The 20,348-nt window shown below is 44.2% G+C and overlaps 1 protein-coding gene across 2 annotated transcripts; it reads right to left on the reverse strand.

The window, feature by feature from the left end:
• Positions 1–245: 245 nt before the first annotated feature.
• On the reverse strand, positions 246–4,110 carry NHP2 (NHP2 ribonucleoprotein). 2 transcript variants are annotated; one of them, XM_068981184.1, is made up of 4 exons: positions 3,925–4,110; positions 3,778–3,847; positions 1,205–1,310; positions 246–580 (listed from the first exon to the last, which is right to left on the reverse strand). In XM_068981184.1, exons 1-4 carry the CDS (start codon positions 4,082–4,084, stop codon positions 455–457), a joined length of 462 nt encoding a protein of 153 aa, XP_068837285.1. In that variant the 5' UTR covers positions 4,085–4,110; the 3' UTR covers positions 246–454. The 2 variants fall into 2 exon arrangements, with proteins under 2 accessions (XP_068837285.1, XP_068837286.1); XM_068981185.1 differs by lacking the exon at positions 1,205–1,310.
• Between the last annotated feature and the right edge of the window lie 16,238 nt (positions 4,111–20,348).

Raw genomic sequence — 20,348 nt, forward strand, 5'->3', positions numbered from 1 at the left:
GGAAAGCTCAGGGTGGGAGCAGGGTCCGTTCTCAGCTTGAGTCCAGCACTGACCCTGGTGGCCAAGCATTCACACCGAGCATTATTGAAGTCCTGGGGTCTTCTGGTGAGAAAGGTTACTTCTGCCCTTTCCTCCCCACCAACAACTTGGCCCCACCAGTAGTTGCTGCTTAAAAAAAAAAAACACCCGCAGACTCACCACATTTTAGTTTTAGGATTTACTTCCCCCACATCACATTCTTGAAACTATCTTCACTGAAGCTCAACAGGAAACAGCACTGTCGGAGAAGACGCTGGCTTTGCTGTTGTGAAGTAGCTGTTGGAGCTGCTTAGGAAGAATACGTGCCTCGGGACCACGGAGATGTCTGAATGTGAGCAGGCAGGAGGGCAGCCAACTGGCCCGCCACCAAGCCAACTGTTTTTGGAGCAGGTGCCCAAGTTGTGCCTAAGTTCCTTCACATGGGTGGGGGCAGGGCTTGCACCTCCTCTAGGCACTCGTCATAGGCCTCCTGGTATTCCTCGTGGGGCTTGACCATTATCACGCAGGTGGGGCGCTTAGAGCCAGCGGCTGCACCCAGGTCCTGCAGAGAAGGAAGAAAGGCTGTTTGGAACAAAGGCCACACAACCTGTGCACCAAGGAGTCACAAACTGATGGTCCACCAGCCTAATGCAGCCCACAGACATGTGCTATTCAGCCAATGTTAACATTTTGAATTGGTTGCCACCATCTAAACTCATCAGACTTTCAAGCTGTGGTCCAGCGACACTGGGCCTACAGTTCCATAGGGCAATTGTGAAAGGGCTCCAGCTCAGTAGGGGCTGTCCCCTTAAGTAGGGCCTGTGCTTTCCAGGGCCCTGCTATTCCTCATCCCTTGGAGCCCAGACCTGGCCTCTGCTATGTAAGGGTAAGGACAGCTGCAGGTCCCTAGAACATCCCTTCTGAACACTGCACCCACCTAACAGGACTGACACGTTCAAGTTCACCTTCTGTTTCATTCCCACAGTCCCATTTTACAGGGAAGTAGAAGTACAGAGAGGTGACTTATCTGCATTCCCTCATCTGGGAAGCAGCAGAGCCAAGAATCCATCCAGGCCTGTCTTTAGCTCCAGAGCTCATGCTGTTTGCCACTATGACCTGCTGCCACCAACCTGATCCCAGGCCCTCTTCTGTGCTGAGCAAGATCAGGGGCTCAGGGGCTCCTTACCGTCTTAGAGGGGATATAGACATACGGTAAATTCCGGTCTTCACACATAACTGGGAGATGGCAGTATACCTCAATGGGTAACGTGTCTCCTGCTAAAACCATAATCCTGAAATAAGAGAAATCACTGTCACTCCCAGCTTGCTGGTTTCCTTTTCAGTCATAAGGGAAGCCTCTGAGCTGGGCCTTGGAGGTTACAGAGATGGGTAAACAGGCCCCTGCCCTCAAGGAGCCCCATCATATATGTCTCCCAAACTCAAGAAATGCATTCAGATTTGTTTGGTGAGTGCATGGAGGTGATCTCTGTTGCCTGGCAACAAGTAAATGCCACCAAGTGTGACAAAAGGTACTGTACCAGGACAGATGAAGTATGAGAGATGCTAAGGAGTAAGAGCTCAGCTTTCCTTGGACAATCAAGAAAGGAATCAGGAAAAACACTTTAGAGGAAAGCTGAATGATGAACATCTGTCAGGCAGCCCATGGAGGGGCTTTGTTGCTGCCAGTCACTAAGTCATGTCCTACTTTTTGTGACCCCATGGACTATAGCCCGCCAGGCTCCTCTGTCCATGGGGTTTTTCTAGGCAAGAATACTGGAGTGGGGTGCTATTTCCTTCTCCAGGGGATCTTCCCAGATCAGGGATTGAACCTGCATCTCCTGCCTTGGCAGGCACATTCTTTACCACTGAACTACCAGGGAAGCCCATAGAGGGGCTGGGGGCAGGGAAAGCATTTAAGGTTGAGAGAATCAGAAAGATACCAGATACACAGGCGATGGCTGTTGCTGGGAGCCAGGGATGGCTTTGGAATCCAGGATGTGGAGATAAGGCTGACAAGAAGGCTAGAAAAACTAGTCATATGTAAGGGTCTTGAGTGCTTCAAGGCTCATTCCTAAGAGTGATAGGGAACCAAGGAAAGCTTGCCAGAGAATCTGTAACTGTTCTAGCTGTCCAGGTGATGGGGTTCTGCGACAAGAGCCTCAGGAGCCCTGATGACAGCAGGAAGAGTCTGTTCTAGGGGAGAGGAAAACACAAGGAAAGAGCTCTTGGGTTCAAAGCAGTATGTCCACACTCCCTAGTTTTCCTTTGGCTCATAGACCCTCCTCTGCAGGCTCCACTTCCTTTGAGTAGCCTTTGTTGTTTTTAGCCGTGCTGTGCAGCTTGTGGGATGTTAGTTCCCCAACCAAGGATGGAACCCTGGCCCGCTTGCAGTGGAAGCATGGAGTCCTAACCGCTGGACTGCCCAGAAATTCCAGAGAAGCCTTTCAATGCTGGTATTCCCACAGCCTGGTCTTTCTGCTCCGTCAGTACGTTCTCTCAGCTGACCCCATCTGTAACCAAGGCTTCAAGTGCCAACTCTATATTTAGACAACTCCCAAATCTATTCTCTCCAACCCAACCCTATCCCAAACTGAACACCCATATAGCCACCTGCCTATCTGATAGTTCTGCTAGGGAGAGGGTTTCCATGTTTAAAAGGCACCTTGAAAACTTGTCTAAAACCAGACTCGTGATCTTCTCATACAAATCTGGCTCCCTCACTGTTCACTGTCTCAGGGAACGGGCCCTCTGTCCATCTGCCTGGAGCCCACACCTCCTCACTCTGTATGCAAAAGTCCTCTCATCCATCCACTTTAATTCTCTCCATCTCTGCCATCAATAACCCAATCAAAATTGCTCTCATCTCTTCTGCACCTGAGTAGCCACCTATCTCAATTTCTCCATCTATTTTTCCACCTCTGATCTTTTCCAAAGTTGCCAGAAAAACCTTCTAAAGATGTAAACATAATTATGTCACCCCTCACTTTAACACTCATTGGCTTCCAAAACTCCTGAGTACAAAAACTAAACTTACAATGGCTTATTAGAGTCCTATGAGAAGGTAGCACTTCTATCCACTACTACCCTCTCCTGCCCTGGAATCTACTTTCTTCTGGCAGAATGCCCCCCCAAACCTGGAAGCCACAAACGAATCCTGTATCTTCAGGCCTCAGCTACTCCACCTAGGTCAGACTCCATAGAGCACCAAATACTCCCAGCATTATTTAGCTCTTGAGCACCTACAATGTACCAGGCGCTTCTGAAAATAAAGCAGTGAGAGGCTTTATTCTGTTCTCAAAGAGCTTACTTTCTGGCCTGAGTGAGAGAGACAGGGAACAAAAATGCAAATAATTTTCAGATCCTGAAAAATGCCCAAAAGGAAAGCTGTAGGATAATGAAGTCATTCTCGCTGCACCCTGTACTCTTCCTTCATGCTCACCCATGACAACTTGTACTTTTGTGTGTATTTAGTTACTGCCATTGTCTCCCCATAGCACAGTGCCTGAAAAACAGTAGACACTCGGTAAATAGTCGCTAAGTGAATGAAGCTGGGATCAATCCTAAGGAAGTTGGCTTATACGATTTGGTTCCCCTGGAATTCACCTTCCCCAAGGTGTCCCTTTGAGCTCTTGTAAGTGGTATCGACATCTGTACGGAATGTATCTTCTGCATACGACCCAAGTCGGAGCACTTTTACCAACTACCTGTTAAGCAGCAGGATACCATCGAAATCCTGCGGAGGGTAGGGGGGATTCTTACCCTTTCTCGCCTTTGTTGATAAATTTCTGAACCTCCTTCACCCCGCGCCGAATCTGCTTCTGCTTCACGGCTGCAACGACAGAACAATCAGTTGGGGGGGCCTCGGCCTGCCACCCGCGTCCCGCCCCGGCTAGGCGTCCACCGCACCTTTCTTGATGCATTTGTAGAGCTTCCGCGTGAGGCGGCGAGAAGCCAGAGGCTGCGCGATGGGGTTCAGATTCACCAGCAGTTCATGGTAAGTGCGCTCCCCGCAGCACGCGTCCGCCTGAGCCTCCGGCCCGTCCGGATCTGCCTTTATTTTGGTCATGGCAGCGACTGTGGCAACCTAGCACTCAAGGCACAAGCCCACGCGGCCGGCACTTCAGAAATCACTTCCGGGTCATGCTACTCTGCGGGAAGAGGCAGTGCAACATAGCCAATTAGGAAACAGGGAGCGCCGAGAGGTGGAGTCTTGGCCGTAGGGGCGGGGCCACTCCCACATTGCAGGCGGGGCGGAAGCGATTTCGGGCACCAGTCGGCAGGCAAGCTGTGAATTTGGGCTAACTCGGCAAGATAGTGAAAGGCAGAGGAAAGGCGTGCTACAGTCCATTGAGTCGCAAAGAATAGCACACAACTTCGCGACTAAACAACAACAACGGAGGGCCTATGAGGCGAGGGGCGAAGGCCGGAAGGAGGCGGGCCCTGGAGGAGGCGAAGAGGGACTAGGATCCGGGCTTGGGTTTGTGTGAGAGTTCAGCGTCACAGGTGTAGGCGGTGCAAGGAGGAAGCTGTACCTGTAGGGGCGTGACCGCATCTAAGCGGACAGGAGCCCTGCCTAAAGGGCGGGGTCTGCGACCAGAGTTGTGGAATGGGAAGTCTTCGGTGTGATTCCAAACCTCAGAATCTGATCCCTCACTTGGGCAGTTCCGATCCCCATCTCGTGCCAGGTCCTGAGTTGGTCCTGGGTCCTTGGCACTCCCTAGGTGCCAAGGTTAAGGTAAAGCCTGGCACTGCTTGCGATTTCTTCGTTCTAGCACGGTTCTCACACTCTGTTTTCTCTTTATTGGCAAGAGATGGAACCATTCACTCACTAAGCGCCTCGGTCTAGACCTCTTTTCTTCGGAGAACTCGGTACCACCCTTCCCGCAGAAATCTGCTCAGCTGTTAATCACAGGAGAGAGCCTCCTGACCAACGTACCCAAAATTAAAGTTCTTTGCCTACCTCCCGCCGGCATCCTCTAACCCTCTTGTTTTCTTCGTAGTTCCCGCCACTGCCTGGCATCACACCCACAGAAGGCATGACGGAGACCGCTGAGAGGGAAGACAGTGTGAACACGGGCTGAGGGTGGGGAAGTGCGCTGAGTAGGCGGCGCTTTTGCAGTTAACTCTAGAGGATTAATTGGGCTACCCTGGTGGCTCAGATGGTAAAGAATCTGCAGGCAATGAGAGAGACCCGGGTTAGATCCCTGGGTTGGGAAGATCCCGTGAAGAAGGAAATAGCAACCCACTCCACTCCAATATTCTTGCCTGGAGACTCCCATGGACAGGGGAGCCTGGAGGGCTACGGTCCACGGAGATCGCAAAGAGGCGGACACGACTGAGCGACTAACACACACATACGGTGCTGGGGAGGTCAGCAGGCCTAGACCGGGGTGGGTCTTGTACCTCTGACTTATTTCTTGTACTCTGTCTTGGAACGTTGGATGAATATTTGTTGTTATTTAGTCGCTAAGTCGTGTCTGACTTTTGTGACCCCATGGTTATAGCCCACCAGGCTTTTCTGTCCATGGGATTTCCCAGGCAAGAATACTGGAGTGAATTGCCATTTCCTTCTCTAGGGAATCTTCCCAACCCAGGGATCAAACAGGCATCTCCTGTATTGGCAGGCAGATTCTTTACCACTGAGCCACCAGGGAAGTGAATCATTGTTATACATCAGTTGCCTTTGATTATGTGGTGGTAGGCGGGCCATTTCTGTGGTAGTGGAACAGGCCATAAAGTGGTACTTTAAAAGTCTGCAGGTGGCCTTGACAGCAAGGGACAGTTAAGCCAACTGAAAACCTGAACTTTTAACCCTGAAACCAAGTGCAGCCGTTACATAAAAAACAAGTACTCTTGTTTTCAGACTTTAAACTTTTTATTTGTATTGGGATATAGCTGGTTAAAAATGTTGTGGTAGTTTCAGGTGAACAGGGAAGGAACTCAGCCATACATATACATGAATCCATTCTCCCCTAAACCCCTCCTCCCATGCAGGCTGGCACATAACATTGAACAGAGTTCCTTGTGCTATACAATAGGTCCTTGTTGGTTATCCGTTGTAAATATAGCAATGTGTACCTGACCTTCCCCAAATCCCTAACTATCCCTTCCCTCTGGCAACCATAAGTCATTTTCTGAGTTTGTGACTGTCTTTCTGCTTTGTAAGTTCATTTGTATAATTTCTTTTTTGAATCCACATATAAGGGATGTCATATGGTATTTCTCCTCCGTCTGACTTACTTCACTCACTATGACACTCTTTTGGTCCATCCATGTTGCTACAAATGGCATTATGTCGTTCTTTTTAATGGCTGAGTAATATTCCATCATATATATATTATCATATCTTCTTTATCCATTCCTCTGTTGATGGGCATTTAGGTTGCTTCCATGTCTTGGCTATTGTAAACAGTGCTATAATGAACACTGGAGTGCATGTATCCTTCCAAATCATGTTTTTTTTTTCCAGATATATGCCCACGAGTGGGATTGTGGAGTCATAGGATAGCTCTGTTTTTAGTTTTTTAAGGAACCTCCATCCTGTTCTCCATAGTGGCTATACCAATTTACATTCCCACCAACAGTGTAGGAGGGTTCCCTTCTCTCCACACCCTTTCCAGCATTTGTTGTTTGTGGATTTTTTGATGATAGCCATTCTGACCAGTCTGAGGTGATGTCTCATTGTAGTTTTGATTTGCATTTCACTAATAACTAGCGATGTTGAACATCTTTTCATGTGCCTATTGGCCATCTGTATATCCTCTTTGGAGAAATGTCTATTCAGGTCTTCTGCCCATTTTTTGAATGGGTTGTTTGTTTATGCTGTTAAGTGTCATAAGCTATTTGTAAATTTTGGAGACTAATCCCTTATCAGTCACGTCATTTGCAAATATTTTTCTCCCAGTCTTTGAATTGTTTTCATTTTATTTCCTTTGCTGTGCAAAAGCTTTTGAGTTTAAGTAGGTTCCATTTATTTATTTTTGGTTTTATTTCCATTATTCAGAGAGATGAATCAAAAAAGATGTTGCTGTGATTTTTATGAGAGCATGTTCTGCCTATGTTTTTCTCTAGAAGTTTTATAGTGTCAAGTCTCACATTTAGGTCTTTAATCCATTTTGAGTTTATTTTTGTGAGTAGAGTTAACTAATGATCTAATTTCATTTTTTTTTTTTTACAGGTGGCTGTCCAGTTTTCCCAGCGCCATTTGTTGAAGAGACTGTCTTTCCAACATTGTGTAGTCTTACCTCCTTTGTCATAGATTAATTGACCATAGGTGCTTGGGCTTATTTCTGGGTTTTCTATACTGTCCCATTGATGTATGTTTCTATTTTTGTGCCAGTACTATACTGTTTTGATGACTGTAGCCTTGTAATATAGTCTGAAGTCAGAGGGCCTGATTCCTCCAGCTCTGTTTTTCTTTTTAAAGATTGATTTGGCTATTTGGAGTCTTGAGTCTCCATACATTTTAAATATTGAGATTTTTAATTCTAGTTCTGCAAAAAAATGCCATTGGTAGTTTGATAGGTGTTGCATTGAATCTGTAGATTACCTATCTTTCTGAAACTATTCCAGAAAGTTACAGAGGAAGGAAGCTTTGAAACTCATTTTATAAGGTCACCATCACTCTAATACCAAAACCAAAGATATCACACACACAAAAAGAAAATTACAGACTAATATCACTGATAAATATAGATGCAAATAGTCCTCAGCAAAATATTAGCAATCCATATCCAACAATACATTAAAAAAATCATACAAAGTGTCAGCTTTTTGAGTCATAAGACAATGAAATGCCAAGAACAAGTCTGTCATTAGTAAACCTCTCTGATGATCAAGAGGGATTCATCCCAGGGATGCAAGGACTTTTCAACATCTGCAGGAAACCTCTCTGATGATCAAGAAGGATTCAACCCAGGGATGCAAGGACTTTTCAACATCTGCAGGTTAATGTGATACACCACATCAACATATTGAAGAATAAAGAGCATATGATCATCTCAATAGATGCAGAAAAACCTTCTGACAAAATTCAAAATTCAGCACCTGTTTATGATTAAAAAAAAACTTCAGAAAGTGGGCATAGAGGGTACATATCTCAGCTTAATAAAGGCCATATATGACAAACCTACAACTAGCATCATACTCAGTGGTGAAAAGCTGAAAACATTCCCTCTAAGATCAGGGATAAGACAAGGATGTCCATTCTCACCACTTTATTCAACATAGTTTTGAAAGTCCTAGCTACAGCAATCAGAGAAAAAGAAGAAAGGGAATCCAAATTGGAAAAGAAGAAATTAAACTGTCACTGTTTGCAGATGACATGATACTATACACAGAAGATCCTAAAGATACTACCAGAAAAATACTAGGACTCGGCAAAGAATTTAGCAAAGGCACAGGTTACAAAATTAATACATGGAAATCTGTTGCATTTCTATACACTTAACAACAAAAGATCAGAAAGAGAAATTCAAGAAGCAACTCCATTTACCATCACATAAAAAAAGAACCTAGGAATGAACCTACCTAAGGAGACAAAAGGCCTGTACTCTGAACACTACAAGCTGCTGAAGAAAGAAATCAAGACATAAAGATGGAAAGGTGTACCATGTTTGTGGATTGAAAGAATCAATATTAAGAAAATGACTATACTTACTATCCCAAAACAAGTAGTTTTTTGAAACTTAGTATTTTAATAGGAAAAGTAGGATGTAATCCATTCTAACCTTAGACCCCAAATAATTTCACAAATAGAAAAATATATCAGTTGAGCAATGAGAATGGTTATGTAAGCAACAAAATATAATTTGAAAATAAAGTTTATATGCACAATGTAACCAAAAATTGATCTTTCAAATGTTTTTACTGTGTAATTTCTTGAGTAAAGATAACCTGTCCTGAGCTTTAGGACTGGGGGCTACTGTCAGATTTGCCTTACTGTCTACCACTTTGCTACAGCATTTCTCACAAACCGTCCCCTGCCTCCCTCCCCCTAGGTCTTGTAGTAGAAGTTCTGGCCCTCTTTGGGGAAGGCTCAGTCGCGTCTGACTCTTTGCGGCCCATGGACTGTAGCCCACCAAGCTCCTCCGTCCATGGGATTCTCCAGGCAAGATTACTGGGGTGGGTTGCCATTTCCTTCTCTAGGGGATCTTCCCGACCCAGGGATTTGTCTCCTTGGGGAGCCCTCCCCAAGTGGCACGTGAGATCATGAGAGCAGCGCTCCTCTGAGCACACAGCTGGCTGGGATTCCCAGGTGGTTTTCTATTCCTCTTTCAAGCTTGTTGGTTGGGTGACAATGTATCAGGGTTGCAAAGGGGAAAGTGTTCCCAGATGTGTGCACTGGGCATGATTAAATCTGCAGAGAATTTCATCCCCACGAAACCCGATTCAAGCAAATGTGCTTGACTGACCTCACCAAGGTCTCACGTATGAAGACCACTCAGTTCTTATGTGGAAAGAGGAAGGAATTAAAAATGCATGTGCCAAGCACATTACATGCAATAGCTCACAAAGAATACCCTTATTATTCAAAGTTTCCTTAGGTTCATAAAGGTAATAGCTTCCTGCAGCTCACACAAAGCTGAGTTTGAATCCTGTCCACTAGTGTCCAAACTCGTGCTCTGCTCATCTCCTGTGGACTTGGTATTCAACTTTAGTTCAAAGGTGATGAAACATGGCTGGATAATGAAAGTGTAGGCATCTTGGCTTGACTAGGTCACAAGTGTCAGCTTTTTGAGCTCTAAGACAACGAAATGCCAAGAACGAATCTGTCCTCAGTAAACAACTCTGTATATTTCTAACACCAGTCTGGAGCTCTGTGTTAGACTTAAGGTGGTTTGTGTGACCTCACTGATTTTTTTGTGAAGGGCCACTCATGTGCACTTGAAGTAGGGTAAAATGGGTGAAGACATAACTGCTAATGGGTAGTCAGGCCATCAGGATTCTAAATGGCAAAAGACTTTGGGCAAGTCATTTTAACCTCTCTGGGCTTCAGTGTCTCATCTAGAAAATGAGAAAGTTAGGCCTTGATGAACTAAAGGTCTGTTCTTTTAAAAAACTCAGGAGGATGATTTTTTTCAACTGGAGACATGGGACTTCCCTGGTGGTCCAGTGGCTAAAATGCTGCGTTCCCAATGCAGGGGGCCTGCATTTGGGGCCTGGGTTCGATTCCTGGTTGGGGAAGTAAGATCCCAAATGCTGCAGCTAAAACAAACAAAAAAAGATCCTGCATGCTGCAGCTACAACCCGGTGCAGCCAGATAAATAAATAAAGTATTTTTTTAAATAAATAAATTGAGACATAATTCCCATATCATATAATTCACCCATTTACAGTGTGCAATTCAGTGGCTTTCAAAAGCAGAGACATTACTTTTGCCAACAAAGGTCTGTCTAGTCAAGGCTATGGTTTTTCCAGCGGTCATGTATGGATGTGAGAGTTGGACTGTGAAGAAAGCTGAGCACCGAAGAATTGATGCTTTTGAACTGTGGTGTTGGAGAAGACTCTTGAGAGTCCCTTGGACTGCAAGGAGATCCAACCAGTCCATTCTAAAGGAGATCAGTCCTAGGTGTTCTTTGGAAGGAATGATGCTAAAGCTGAAACTCCAGTACTTTGGCCACCTCATGCGAAGAGTTGACTCATTGGAAAAGACTCTGATGCTGGGAGGGATTGGGGGCAGGAGGAGAAGGGGACGACAGAGGCTGAGATGGCTGGATGGCATCACCGACTCGATGGACATGAGTTTGGGTGAACTCTGGGAGATGGACAGGGAGGCCTGGTGTGCTGCGATTCATGGGGTTGCAAAGAGTCGGACACGACTGAGTGACTGAACTGAACTGAGTGTATTCACTGAGTTGTGCAGCTATCATCAAAATTAATTAGGACATTTTCATTAACTTCAAAGAGAGCCCCTGCACACTTTAGTTATCACATTTCGCCCCCTTATCCTCCCTGGACCTAAGTAACCACTAATCTACGCTTTGTCTCTATAGATGTCCCTCTTCTAGACATTACACAGACATGGAATCATAAAATGTGTGGCCTCTTGTGTCTGGCTCCTTTCACTTAGCATGTTTTCAAGGTTTATCTATGTTGTAGCATGTGTCACTGTTCCTTTATTAAATATTAAATACAACATTCTGTTGTATGGATATACTGCATTTTATCCATTTATAAGTTGATAGACAGGGTTGTTACCACCTTTTAGCTGTTGTACTACTGTGGACATATATGTACAAGTTTTCCTGTGGGCATATGTTTTTGATTCTTCTCTTGGGTATGCACCTAGAAACAGAATTGCTGTGTCAGTGATAACTCTAAATTTTGGGGGAACTGCCTGGCTGTTTTCCAAAGTGGCTATACCATTTCACATTTCTATCAGCAGTGTGTAAGAGTTCCAATTTCTCCTCATTCTCATCAATACTTGCTGTTATCTGACTTTTTCATTATAGTGATCCAAGTGTGTATGAAGCAGTATCTGGTTGTGGTTTTGATTTGTGTTTTCCTGATGAATAATGATGCCGAACAATTTTTCATGTGCTTAATGGCTGTTTGCATACCTTTGGAAAAATGTTGACCCTTTTCCATATTTCAGCCTGGAAATTTGGGGTGCACAGCTTCTGGCCTAAAATCTGAACTTCATATTTCAGCACAGAAACTTGGGACACAGATAAAAATATGGGAAACACATCTTCAGAGTTAACACCTTTTGAATAGTTTTCTGAAAAAATCGTCAGAACTTTTATGTATCATTTGATGGTACTTATTATCAGAACATGGGCCTGGTAAAACGTGACTTTTGCGTGGCTTTCTTGTTTGTATTTATTTTGCTCATAGGTTCATTGGCCTCCTTTGACTAATTGGTTGTTTTGGAAGCAAAGATTAAAATGGTAGTTTGTGTGATTTTTAATAATCTATCCAAAGTAATTTCTCAATTGGTTTTTCTATTGTATATAATTTCCCATTTTCATTTTGTTCCTTTTTTCTTGTTTTCTTTTGTGTTTGTAGCTATATATCCCATTTTTTTTGTAATTGAAGTACATTTGATTAACATAACTATATTTGTGTTGCGATACAACATAGTAATGCAATATTTTTATGGAATCGACTTTATTTATATATTACCAGAGTGTGAGCTGTTTGTTAGTTTTGGAGATGAATTGCTTGTGGGTATCTTGGTTTGCAAATATTTCTTTGCATTCTAGGTTGCCTTCTTCATTCCTTAAAATTTCCTTTTCTGGGCACCTGCTTTGAAATTGAAGTAGATCACATTTTCCTGGTTTTGGTTTATTTCTCATTGCTCTAGGAGATGGATTCCAAAAGACCTTGCAATGATGTCATCCAAATCCCAAAACAGATTGTAGTTTATATAATCACCTTTCCTTCCTATGTTTTCCTTAAGACTTTCATAAAATCCCTCCTGACCTTTAGATATTAATGATTTGGAGTTAATTTCATGTATGGGATTAGAGAGTGTTCTAACCTCATTCTCATTTTCTTTGTTTTAATAAGCCTCGCACGATCCTTCATAGTGTCTCTGTGTATATTCCCAGCATCAGGGGAGGAATATTCCCTTTTCTCCACACCTCCATCAGGTAGTGTTTGTCAAGTTTCTGACAATGGCCATTCTGAATGCTGAGATGATTCCTTCCTATGGCTTTGATTTGCATTTCTAGTATTTAGTAAAATTGACCTCTTTCCATGTGATTTCTTTTCAAAGGTGAGTTCCTGTTACCTCTCGATTCAGCTTCCTATAACTTGGCCCTGCTTTAAATTCTTTTCTGATGACCACTCCTAGGACGTTTGTTGAGATCAGCTCTTTTTGACTTAGAGACCCTTTTGGCCTTGAGAATGCTCAATGCCCATCAACACAGCTTTTCAAGCTGTTGTTACAGAAGATGGCCACAAGACAGCAGCATTATTCAGCCCCACGCATTCCCTACCCCCAGCCTCCCCATCGTTTCTGTGTGATTTTATATTGGAATAGAGGTGATTTCTGATTTTATGTGTGTTTCAGGTGTACAGAGATTGATGCATTAATGTATGACCACTTATCTATTTCCTTTCAGGTTCTTGTTCTCATCTAGGTGGTTACGGTGGGATCAGTAAACTTCCACCTGCTATTCAGTAGGTCGTTTTGGATCGTCTATTGGATACATATATGTGTGTCTACATTGATTCAAATCTCTTAATTCACTTCACCTGTACCTAGAGATTGAGGGGTCCTGCAGAGGGCAAGAGGCATTCCAGGAATATCGTAGGGTCATGCTGCCTGTCACATCCTCCCAGGACCCTGAGCCCCAGAACAACCCAGCCTTGGGACCCTAGCCTGCCCGTTCTCCAGCGATGTGATACCAGCCAAGGCAACCATGGAATGAGGGGAATAGAGTCAGGTTATGTTTCTATATTTATTGTGTTTATTCGCTTGTTTGAACTTTGAATTACAAGGCAGTGGGTTGTTTTTTTTAAAATTCAGTCACTTGATTTACTCACACATAGATGTGTATATATTATATTTCAGGGACTGTCCTTGTATAGATTATTACAGAAAGTGGAGTATCATTCCTAGTGTTACTTAGGGGGTCCTTGCGGCTTATTTTCTAAATAGTGTGCACACGTTAGTCAAGTAGCTCATTTCTATGTGCGCAACACCTTTCTTCTCTGCTAATAGTAAGTGAGAAGAGTTTTTCTAAGTCTGTGAACTGTTTATCTTGGCTCAAAGAGCTCCTATGTATCCATTTTTAGATTCCACCTAGAAGTGACACCGTATTCTATCACTTGCTACCATCATCTCTGCCTTCTGGTCCGTGCCTGAACATGGCATTTTTCCCTTTTCCTTATGGCTGATTCATATACCGTTTTGTACATAGAATCCATTTCCTTTATTCATTTCTGTGTCTTTTAAACTTAGGTTGCAGCAGTGTCCCAATTTTGGAAACTGGTCTGGCAGGGATGGCATGGGTACCCTTGTCTTCGAAAATGTTTCCTCTCCCTGACTGTATGCCCAGGCGCGTGATTGCTGTTTCCGCAGTCACTTCCGCGTTTCGTTTTCTAATGATCCTCCATACTGTTCCCTCTAGTGGATGAACCAGTGGAGATTTTTAGTAATCCTATCCAAATTCGTTTCTTGATGGGAGTTTCTATTCCTAAACGTTTCCCATTTTTATTTTGCTAAGCTTCATTATTGATTATTTCTTGTGTTTGTAGCTATCCATCCACTCTTTCTTTTTCAGTGGAGGTATAGTTGATTCACATTACTCTATTTGCTTTGGGATACAACATAATGATTCAATATTTTAATGGAATATATACCATTTAAAGATATTTCAAAATCATGGTTATATTTCTCTCTGTTGCATACTATACAGCCTATTATTTTAATACATCCTATTATTTTACTTATATTATACATAGTGACTTTTATCTCTTAATTTCTACTTCAATCTGGCAACACCCACAACAAAATCCCCACAGGCATCCATTAGTTTCTGGATTCGTGAGTCTCTTTCTGCTTCATAGATAGGTGCTGCTGCTGCTAAGTCGCTTCAGTCGTGTCTGACTCTGTGCGATGCCACAGATGGCAGCCTACCAGGCTCCTCCGTCCGTGGGATTTTCCAGGCAAGAGTACTGGAGTGGGGTGCCATTGCCTTCTCTGATAGAGAGGTGCATTTGAGTCTTATTTTAGATGGAAATTAAATGTGATTTCCTATGGAAGTTTTCTCTGTGTTTCTGACAACCTTGCCTTATGGGAATATGTAAATACATTTTCCTAAAAAGAGTATAACTTTCAGGAATAGTATAATGTCAAATGGATTTTTTTCCAGCTTTCAGCCCACAGAGTTTCTGGCCCAAAATATGAACTTGTCCATATATCAGCCTGGAAATGTGGGGCACAGAGCTTCCCGCCGGAAATGAGCACATCTTGTCCTCCATCTTTCAGCCCCGAAACTTGGGGTGCACAGCTTCTGGCCTGAAATATGAACTCTTTTCCATTTAACATGGAATATGAACTCTTTTTCCATTTAAAATTAAGGAAGAGTTTTTAATTGACTTTTTATTTGTCAGTCTAGATGCTTACTCTAGGAGCTAAAGTTCAATTAGAAGTTCAGCTGCCTTAATGGCAATTAGTGTCTCCCCAGAAGTGAAGCCTGAGATTTTGGAACAGAGGCTAAGGAAAGAGGGACCATCAAGTGGGATTCCAGAGTATGAAGCCTTCCTCATACATAACTGCTTAGGACACACCTGACTCAGTGTAAAGCTGAGAGCTTAGAAAAATCAGGTTGACACTTCAGAACACTAGCTTTCTTTAAGGTCAGGATTTTGGCTTTGGAATTTAAAATGTAGCATTGTGATGATATTTATGTTAAAAACATTTTCAGATCGTACAGAAGAGTATAAAGCAAAAGTTAAACATCCTTCTCCCCTAACACCTATCCTCTCATTTAAATGTTCTCCAGAGATATTCACTATTAAATTTGTGTATGTATATATGCAAATATATATCATGTATTTGTTTACGTACATTAAATAATATAATACACTGTTTTGACCATTTGTTTCCACTTCTCAATATATATTGGGAAATTTTTCTATTTTCATCATAGATAAAGATAAGTCATTCTTTTAATACATTGCCATTTCATGTTGTATATTTAACCAACCTTTACTGAAAGACTTTAGTTTGTTGTTAGTGTTTTTACAATTTTGAAAAAGTTTGCAATGAACCTTGTGCACTATCTTTGGTACTTTTGTAAGTCTCTTCAAGGATAAATCCATAACTTTTATGTTTTGATGGATGCAGTGTGGTTCAATTGTCTTCTAAAGAGGTGTGGTTTAAAGTTGTCCTAATAGTGTCTCTTTTGGAAGACTGGGTTTTTGCAAACTTTTTTTTCAGAGGGAAGAGCACTGGTGTTGATCTAATAGGGAGAAATAGTGTCTATTTTCATTTACATTTCTTTAGTTCAGAAAGAGACTGATATCTTATATTTTTATAGGTCATTTCTGTTTCTTTTCTGTGAACTTTCTGTTCTTTTCTGGTCCAGTTTTTCTATAGAATTGTCTCTTAATGCTTTAGAAAAGCTTTTTGTATTTTAAGGAAATTTTCTAGTGCTTTTGTGGTTTTACTGTTTATAGGAAAATTTTTGATCATCGGTTTTACTGTGTGAGGAACAAGGCGGGACTCCAGCTTTGCTTTCTTCCAGTTGACATGCCATTGTCTTGGTGCCATTTATTGAATTCTTTCTCTTTCTATCCATTCATTTAAAATGCCTTTGTGATATACCAGATTCTAATATGTGTTCGAGTCTATGTCCAGCCTTTGTATTCTTCTCTAGTATTAAGTTACTTTGATGGCTGCACTGCTTGCTTTTTAGAAATCTGTTTGTTATTAATCTATTTTATATGGTTTTGGCAGTTTACCAATTAAGTCAGGTCTAGGGAAAAGCAGGTTATGTGAAGAAAAATAAGTGGGAGTCAAACAGATCACGATTTGATCCCAGAAATGTACTTTGTCAGCTGTTTAGCCATGAACAAGTTCTTCAACTTTACTATGCTTCAGTTATGTTCACCTTTAAAATAGAATGAGGGTGGAGGTGAGATGCTGCCGGGAAAGTACTTCCTGGTGCTCTTCGGCATGTACTGGACATCAGGCTGTTGCCTTTTGGGCCACCAGGCACTGCCAGGGCCTGAGCAGGGGTGAGAGATGTACAAGGTCAAGGGAGTGTGTGACACCCCACCCCACCCCTGGTCAAATCCTCCGAGTGCGGTAACTCCCTGCCCAGTCGGCCCTGAGTCCGTTACTACAGACTGCCCAGCTGTCTCCCTTGATCTGTTCTTCAGAGAGAGAACTGTCCCTGGAGGGTGGCCAAGACGTGTGTGGGTGGCGTGTGGACAGAGCATGGGGTGTCCACGTATCTGCATATGGGTCCCTCACCATACAGAACAGAGTGGGATGGGTAGAAATAGAAAAGGAGGGACCGGAACTCCATCTATACTCTCGCCCTGAATCCTTCCCACATGAAGGTTGGGCCTGCTTCCTCTCCTTTTCCTCATGATGATAGACTGGGGTGGGGTGGGGAGGAGCTCTAGTCACATGTTCAGTAAGCAGATCCTGGGGACTGGCTGGGTGTATTAGTTTCCAAGGGGTGCACTAATAAAATACTGCAAACTGGGGGGTTTAAAACAACACAATTTATTGTCTCACAATCCTGGAGGCTAGAAGTCCAAAATCAAGATACCCACAGGGCTGTGCTTTTTCTTCAGGTTCTGGGAAGAACCCCTTCTGTGCCTTTCTCTTAGCTTTTGGTGTTGCTGCCTTCCCTGGTGTTCCTCGGCTTGGAGACACATTGTTCTAATCTCTGCCTCTGTCGTCACATGGCATTTTCCTCTTTTATAATAACACCAGCCCTATTGTATTAGGGCCCACCCTAAAGAGCTCATCTTTACTTGATTACCTCTGTAAAACCCTCTTTCCTAATAAGGTTATGTGCATAGGTACCAGGGCTAGCACTTGAACATATCATTTTGGGGGACACAGTTTAATCCGTAACACTGGTAACACTACCTCTTAGTAGGGTTAGGGTTAGGGCTAATGGAAGGCATCAGCACTTCTCTCCCTCTCTTCCTGCTTTTCCAGCCAGTGACCTGGGGTGGGCAGTAGCATGTGGCTTTGATTTCTAACAGAGATAAAACCAGTGGGGAGGATGATATTTTTAGAAATCCAAGGGGCCCTAGGGACCACCTCATCTGGACATTCAACAGACGGGAGCTGAGGCAGTCCAGCAAGATGCTTGGTGTTCTGGTCGGGCTCTTTGTGCCGATGCAGCTGCCATGGGCCATGGACTGTGGCTCCAGCTGGTGGTGGAGAGAGGGAGAGTGTGGCCGCTGAGTCCATTGTCAGCCCTGGATCCCCAGTTGCAGCCTGAGGCAAATGCTACTAAGGACTACTAACACCTGCTGAAAGCCCATGCTTTTCCCAGATGAAATTTCTTCTGGGGTTGCCGGGAAGGAGGAGGAGGCGGTGGGTGCCAGTGCTGCCACTGTTAATGTCTGACTCCCATTCGCACCAACCTGAAGCCTGTGGGTGCCACTTGAGGCAAGTTTCCTCTGCAGTGTCCCTGCCACCCTCACAAAGACTCCCCTAGGCTGCAGCTCTCACCGTCTGCTTCATCTGTTATCCTCTTCCATTGGCTTTGCATGTTCTCAAAAATCAGAGAAGTTTCTCCTCTGTTGGAGACTCTGCTGTTTTCTTTGCGGTTTTGATAGAAGCTGGTGGTGTGTTGATGTGTGTGTGTGTGTGTTTCTGTGTGCAAGTCCCTGCATGTAAAACCTGCCCTGTCTTCACAGTGCCATCCTGCCTTCCACTGCTTAACAAGATCCTTGAGCTTGATGGGCCCAGAAAATCTCATCCTCTCCCCTTGGCCTCTTTGGAATCAACACTGACATGCCTGCCAGACTTCGTGCCATGGAATGAGCTCTGGTCCTTAAATAGCTGATCCCAACTGGGATTCCAGCTGCAATTTACAGGTAGGACTCAGGAGGGCAGCTTAGGCACCCATGGGCTAGAGCTGAGTGGCTGGAGTTTTTGCTGCCAGCATTTTCTGTGGAGTTAACAAACCATCAGGAATAGAGGATGCTGAAGAGGTTTGCATCTCCACCATTTGCCTATCAGACTCTCCATTCATTCCAAAAAATGTACTGAACATTTGGTATGTGTCAAATGCTGTACCAGGCATTGGAGGAAGTGCCAGTGAGCTGGAGAAAGTCCTTACCTTCCCAGAGGTTCCATATGAACTCCACTACTGTGTTCCATGATGGGGAAGCATCAGGAACTCTAAGAGTGTTGAACTGGAACCTAGGAAGGGATCTGGGAAAAAGCTCCTTCCTACTGAGATTTGTGGAATGGGTGGGGGTGGTGCTGGCAAAGCCTGGGGGTATGGAAAGGGGAGGGCAGGGATGAAGGCAGCCTGGTGGGCCCACTAACTCTTAACACCACCATGTTCATTGTTGGGGTCCCTCTGTCTCACAGCACTTAAAGCTCCAGGAGGGCAGAGACTGTCTGTGGATCTGGCATGTGGCAGGGAGTCAGTGCTTAGAAAACATTTGAATGAATGAACTTTACAGAATTTTGTTTAGATCTTGATGCTACTGGGGACTAGAGTTTAAGTGGGGGCTAACCTGGTTAGTTTTATGATTTTGGAAGATCATTTAGGCAACCGTGGGAAAACAGGAGAATGGACAGTATGTCTGAGGAGCTTCCGCTGCTCGTGACTGAAGGGGAATCAGATTTGAACCTGGTACCTGAAGATGGAGGAGGCCACCTGGAAGGAACAAAGAGCAGCTGCCAGGGGCTGAGAAGGATCCCTGGCCAACAGCAAGTGAGGATCCCAGTCCTACAACCACAAGGAACTGAAACCTGCCAACAGCAGTAACGAACTAGGAAGAGGATCCCAAACACCAGATCATGACAGTTGGAAACTTTGATTTCACCCTTGTAAGCACTGCTCAGAGAACCCGATCATGCCATCCTGGACTTCAAACCTGCAGGCCTGGGAGAGATTAAAAGGATAAGGCACTAAGTGGTCATGAAGTGAAGGTCACTCAGTCGTGTCCAACTCTTTGTGGCCACGTGGACTATACAGTCCATGGAATTCTCCAGGCCAGAATACTGGAGTGGGTAGCCTTTCCCTTCCTCAGAGTGTCTTCTCAAACCAGGAATCAAAACCAGGTCTCCTGCATTGTAGGTGGATTCTTTACCAGGTGAGCCACAAGGGAAGCCCAAGTGGTCATATGTTACAACAACAATAGAAAATGAACACACCACCTGCTGAATACATTCACACATGTGAAGGGGCAGGTCGGGACAGGCCAGCAGAGAAAAGAGGCCCAGGAGGACTTGGAGTCGACGATAATCACCCCTACCTCATCAGATTGTGGAAAGGCTCGAATGCACAGAAAGTAAGTGGATAAACGTTGGCCACGGGAGGTGTGGCTGGAACTGCAGAGAGACCTGGGTCCTAGGTGGAGGGGGAGATCTGGGAGTTGCAGAAGGGCTGCAAGCCCTCTCAGTCGTTGACTCCATGAGATAGGATGGAGAGAGCAGCTGACATTGTCACTGCCCAAGCTCTGCTGTATCCCCTGTGCTTGGGGTCTGTCGAGTGGGCTGGTCCCAGTCCTCTCTGCCCGGGCTCACACCTTCTCTCCTTTGAGTTTACACCCACCCTCTAGAGCAGTGAGGAATTACCGAGATTGGTTGTGGCTGTCTCTGGTTTATGAGCTTTGTATTGCAGTGCTCTGCTGACAGCTGGTTTCTTACTTTGCCTTTGGAGGGG

This window comes from Capricornis sumatraensis, chromosome 9, assembly GCF_032405125.1.
Source record: "Capricornis sumatraensis isolate serow.1 chromosome 9, serow.2, whole genome shotgun sequence".
NCBI lineage: Eukaryota > Metazoa > Chordata > Mammalia > Artiodactyla > Bovidae > Capricornis > Capricornis sumatraensis.

Excerpts from the sequence above, each read along its gene's own strand:
- NHP2 (XM_068981184.1), bottom strand. The coding sequence starts at position 4,084 with ATGACCAAAATAAAGGCAGATCCGGACGGGCCGGAGGCTCAGGCGGAC. Across the intron at positions 3,848-3,924 it reads CTACAAATGCATCAAGAAAG|CCGTGAAGCAGAAGCAGATT; the intron begins GTGCGGTGGACG and ends CTGTCGTTGCAG. Across the intron at positions 1,311-3,777 it reads ATCAACAAAGGCGAGAAAGG|GATTATGGTTTTAGCAGGAG; the intron begins GTAAGAATCCCC and ends CTCTTATTTCAG.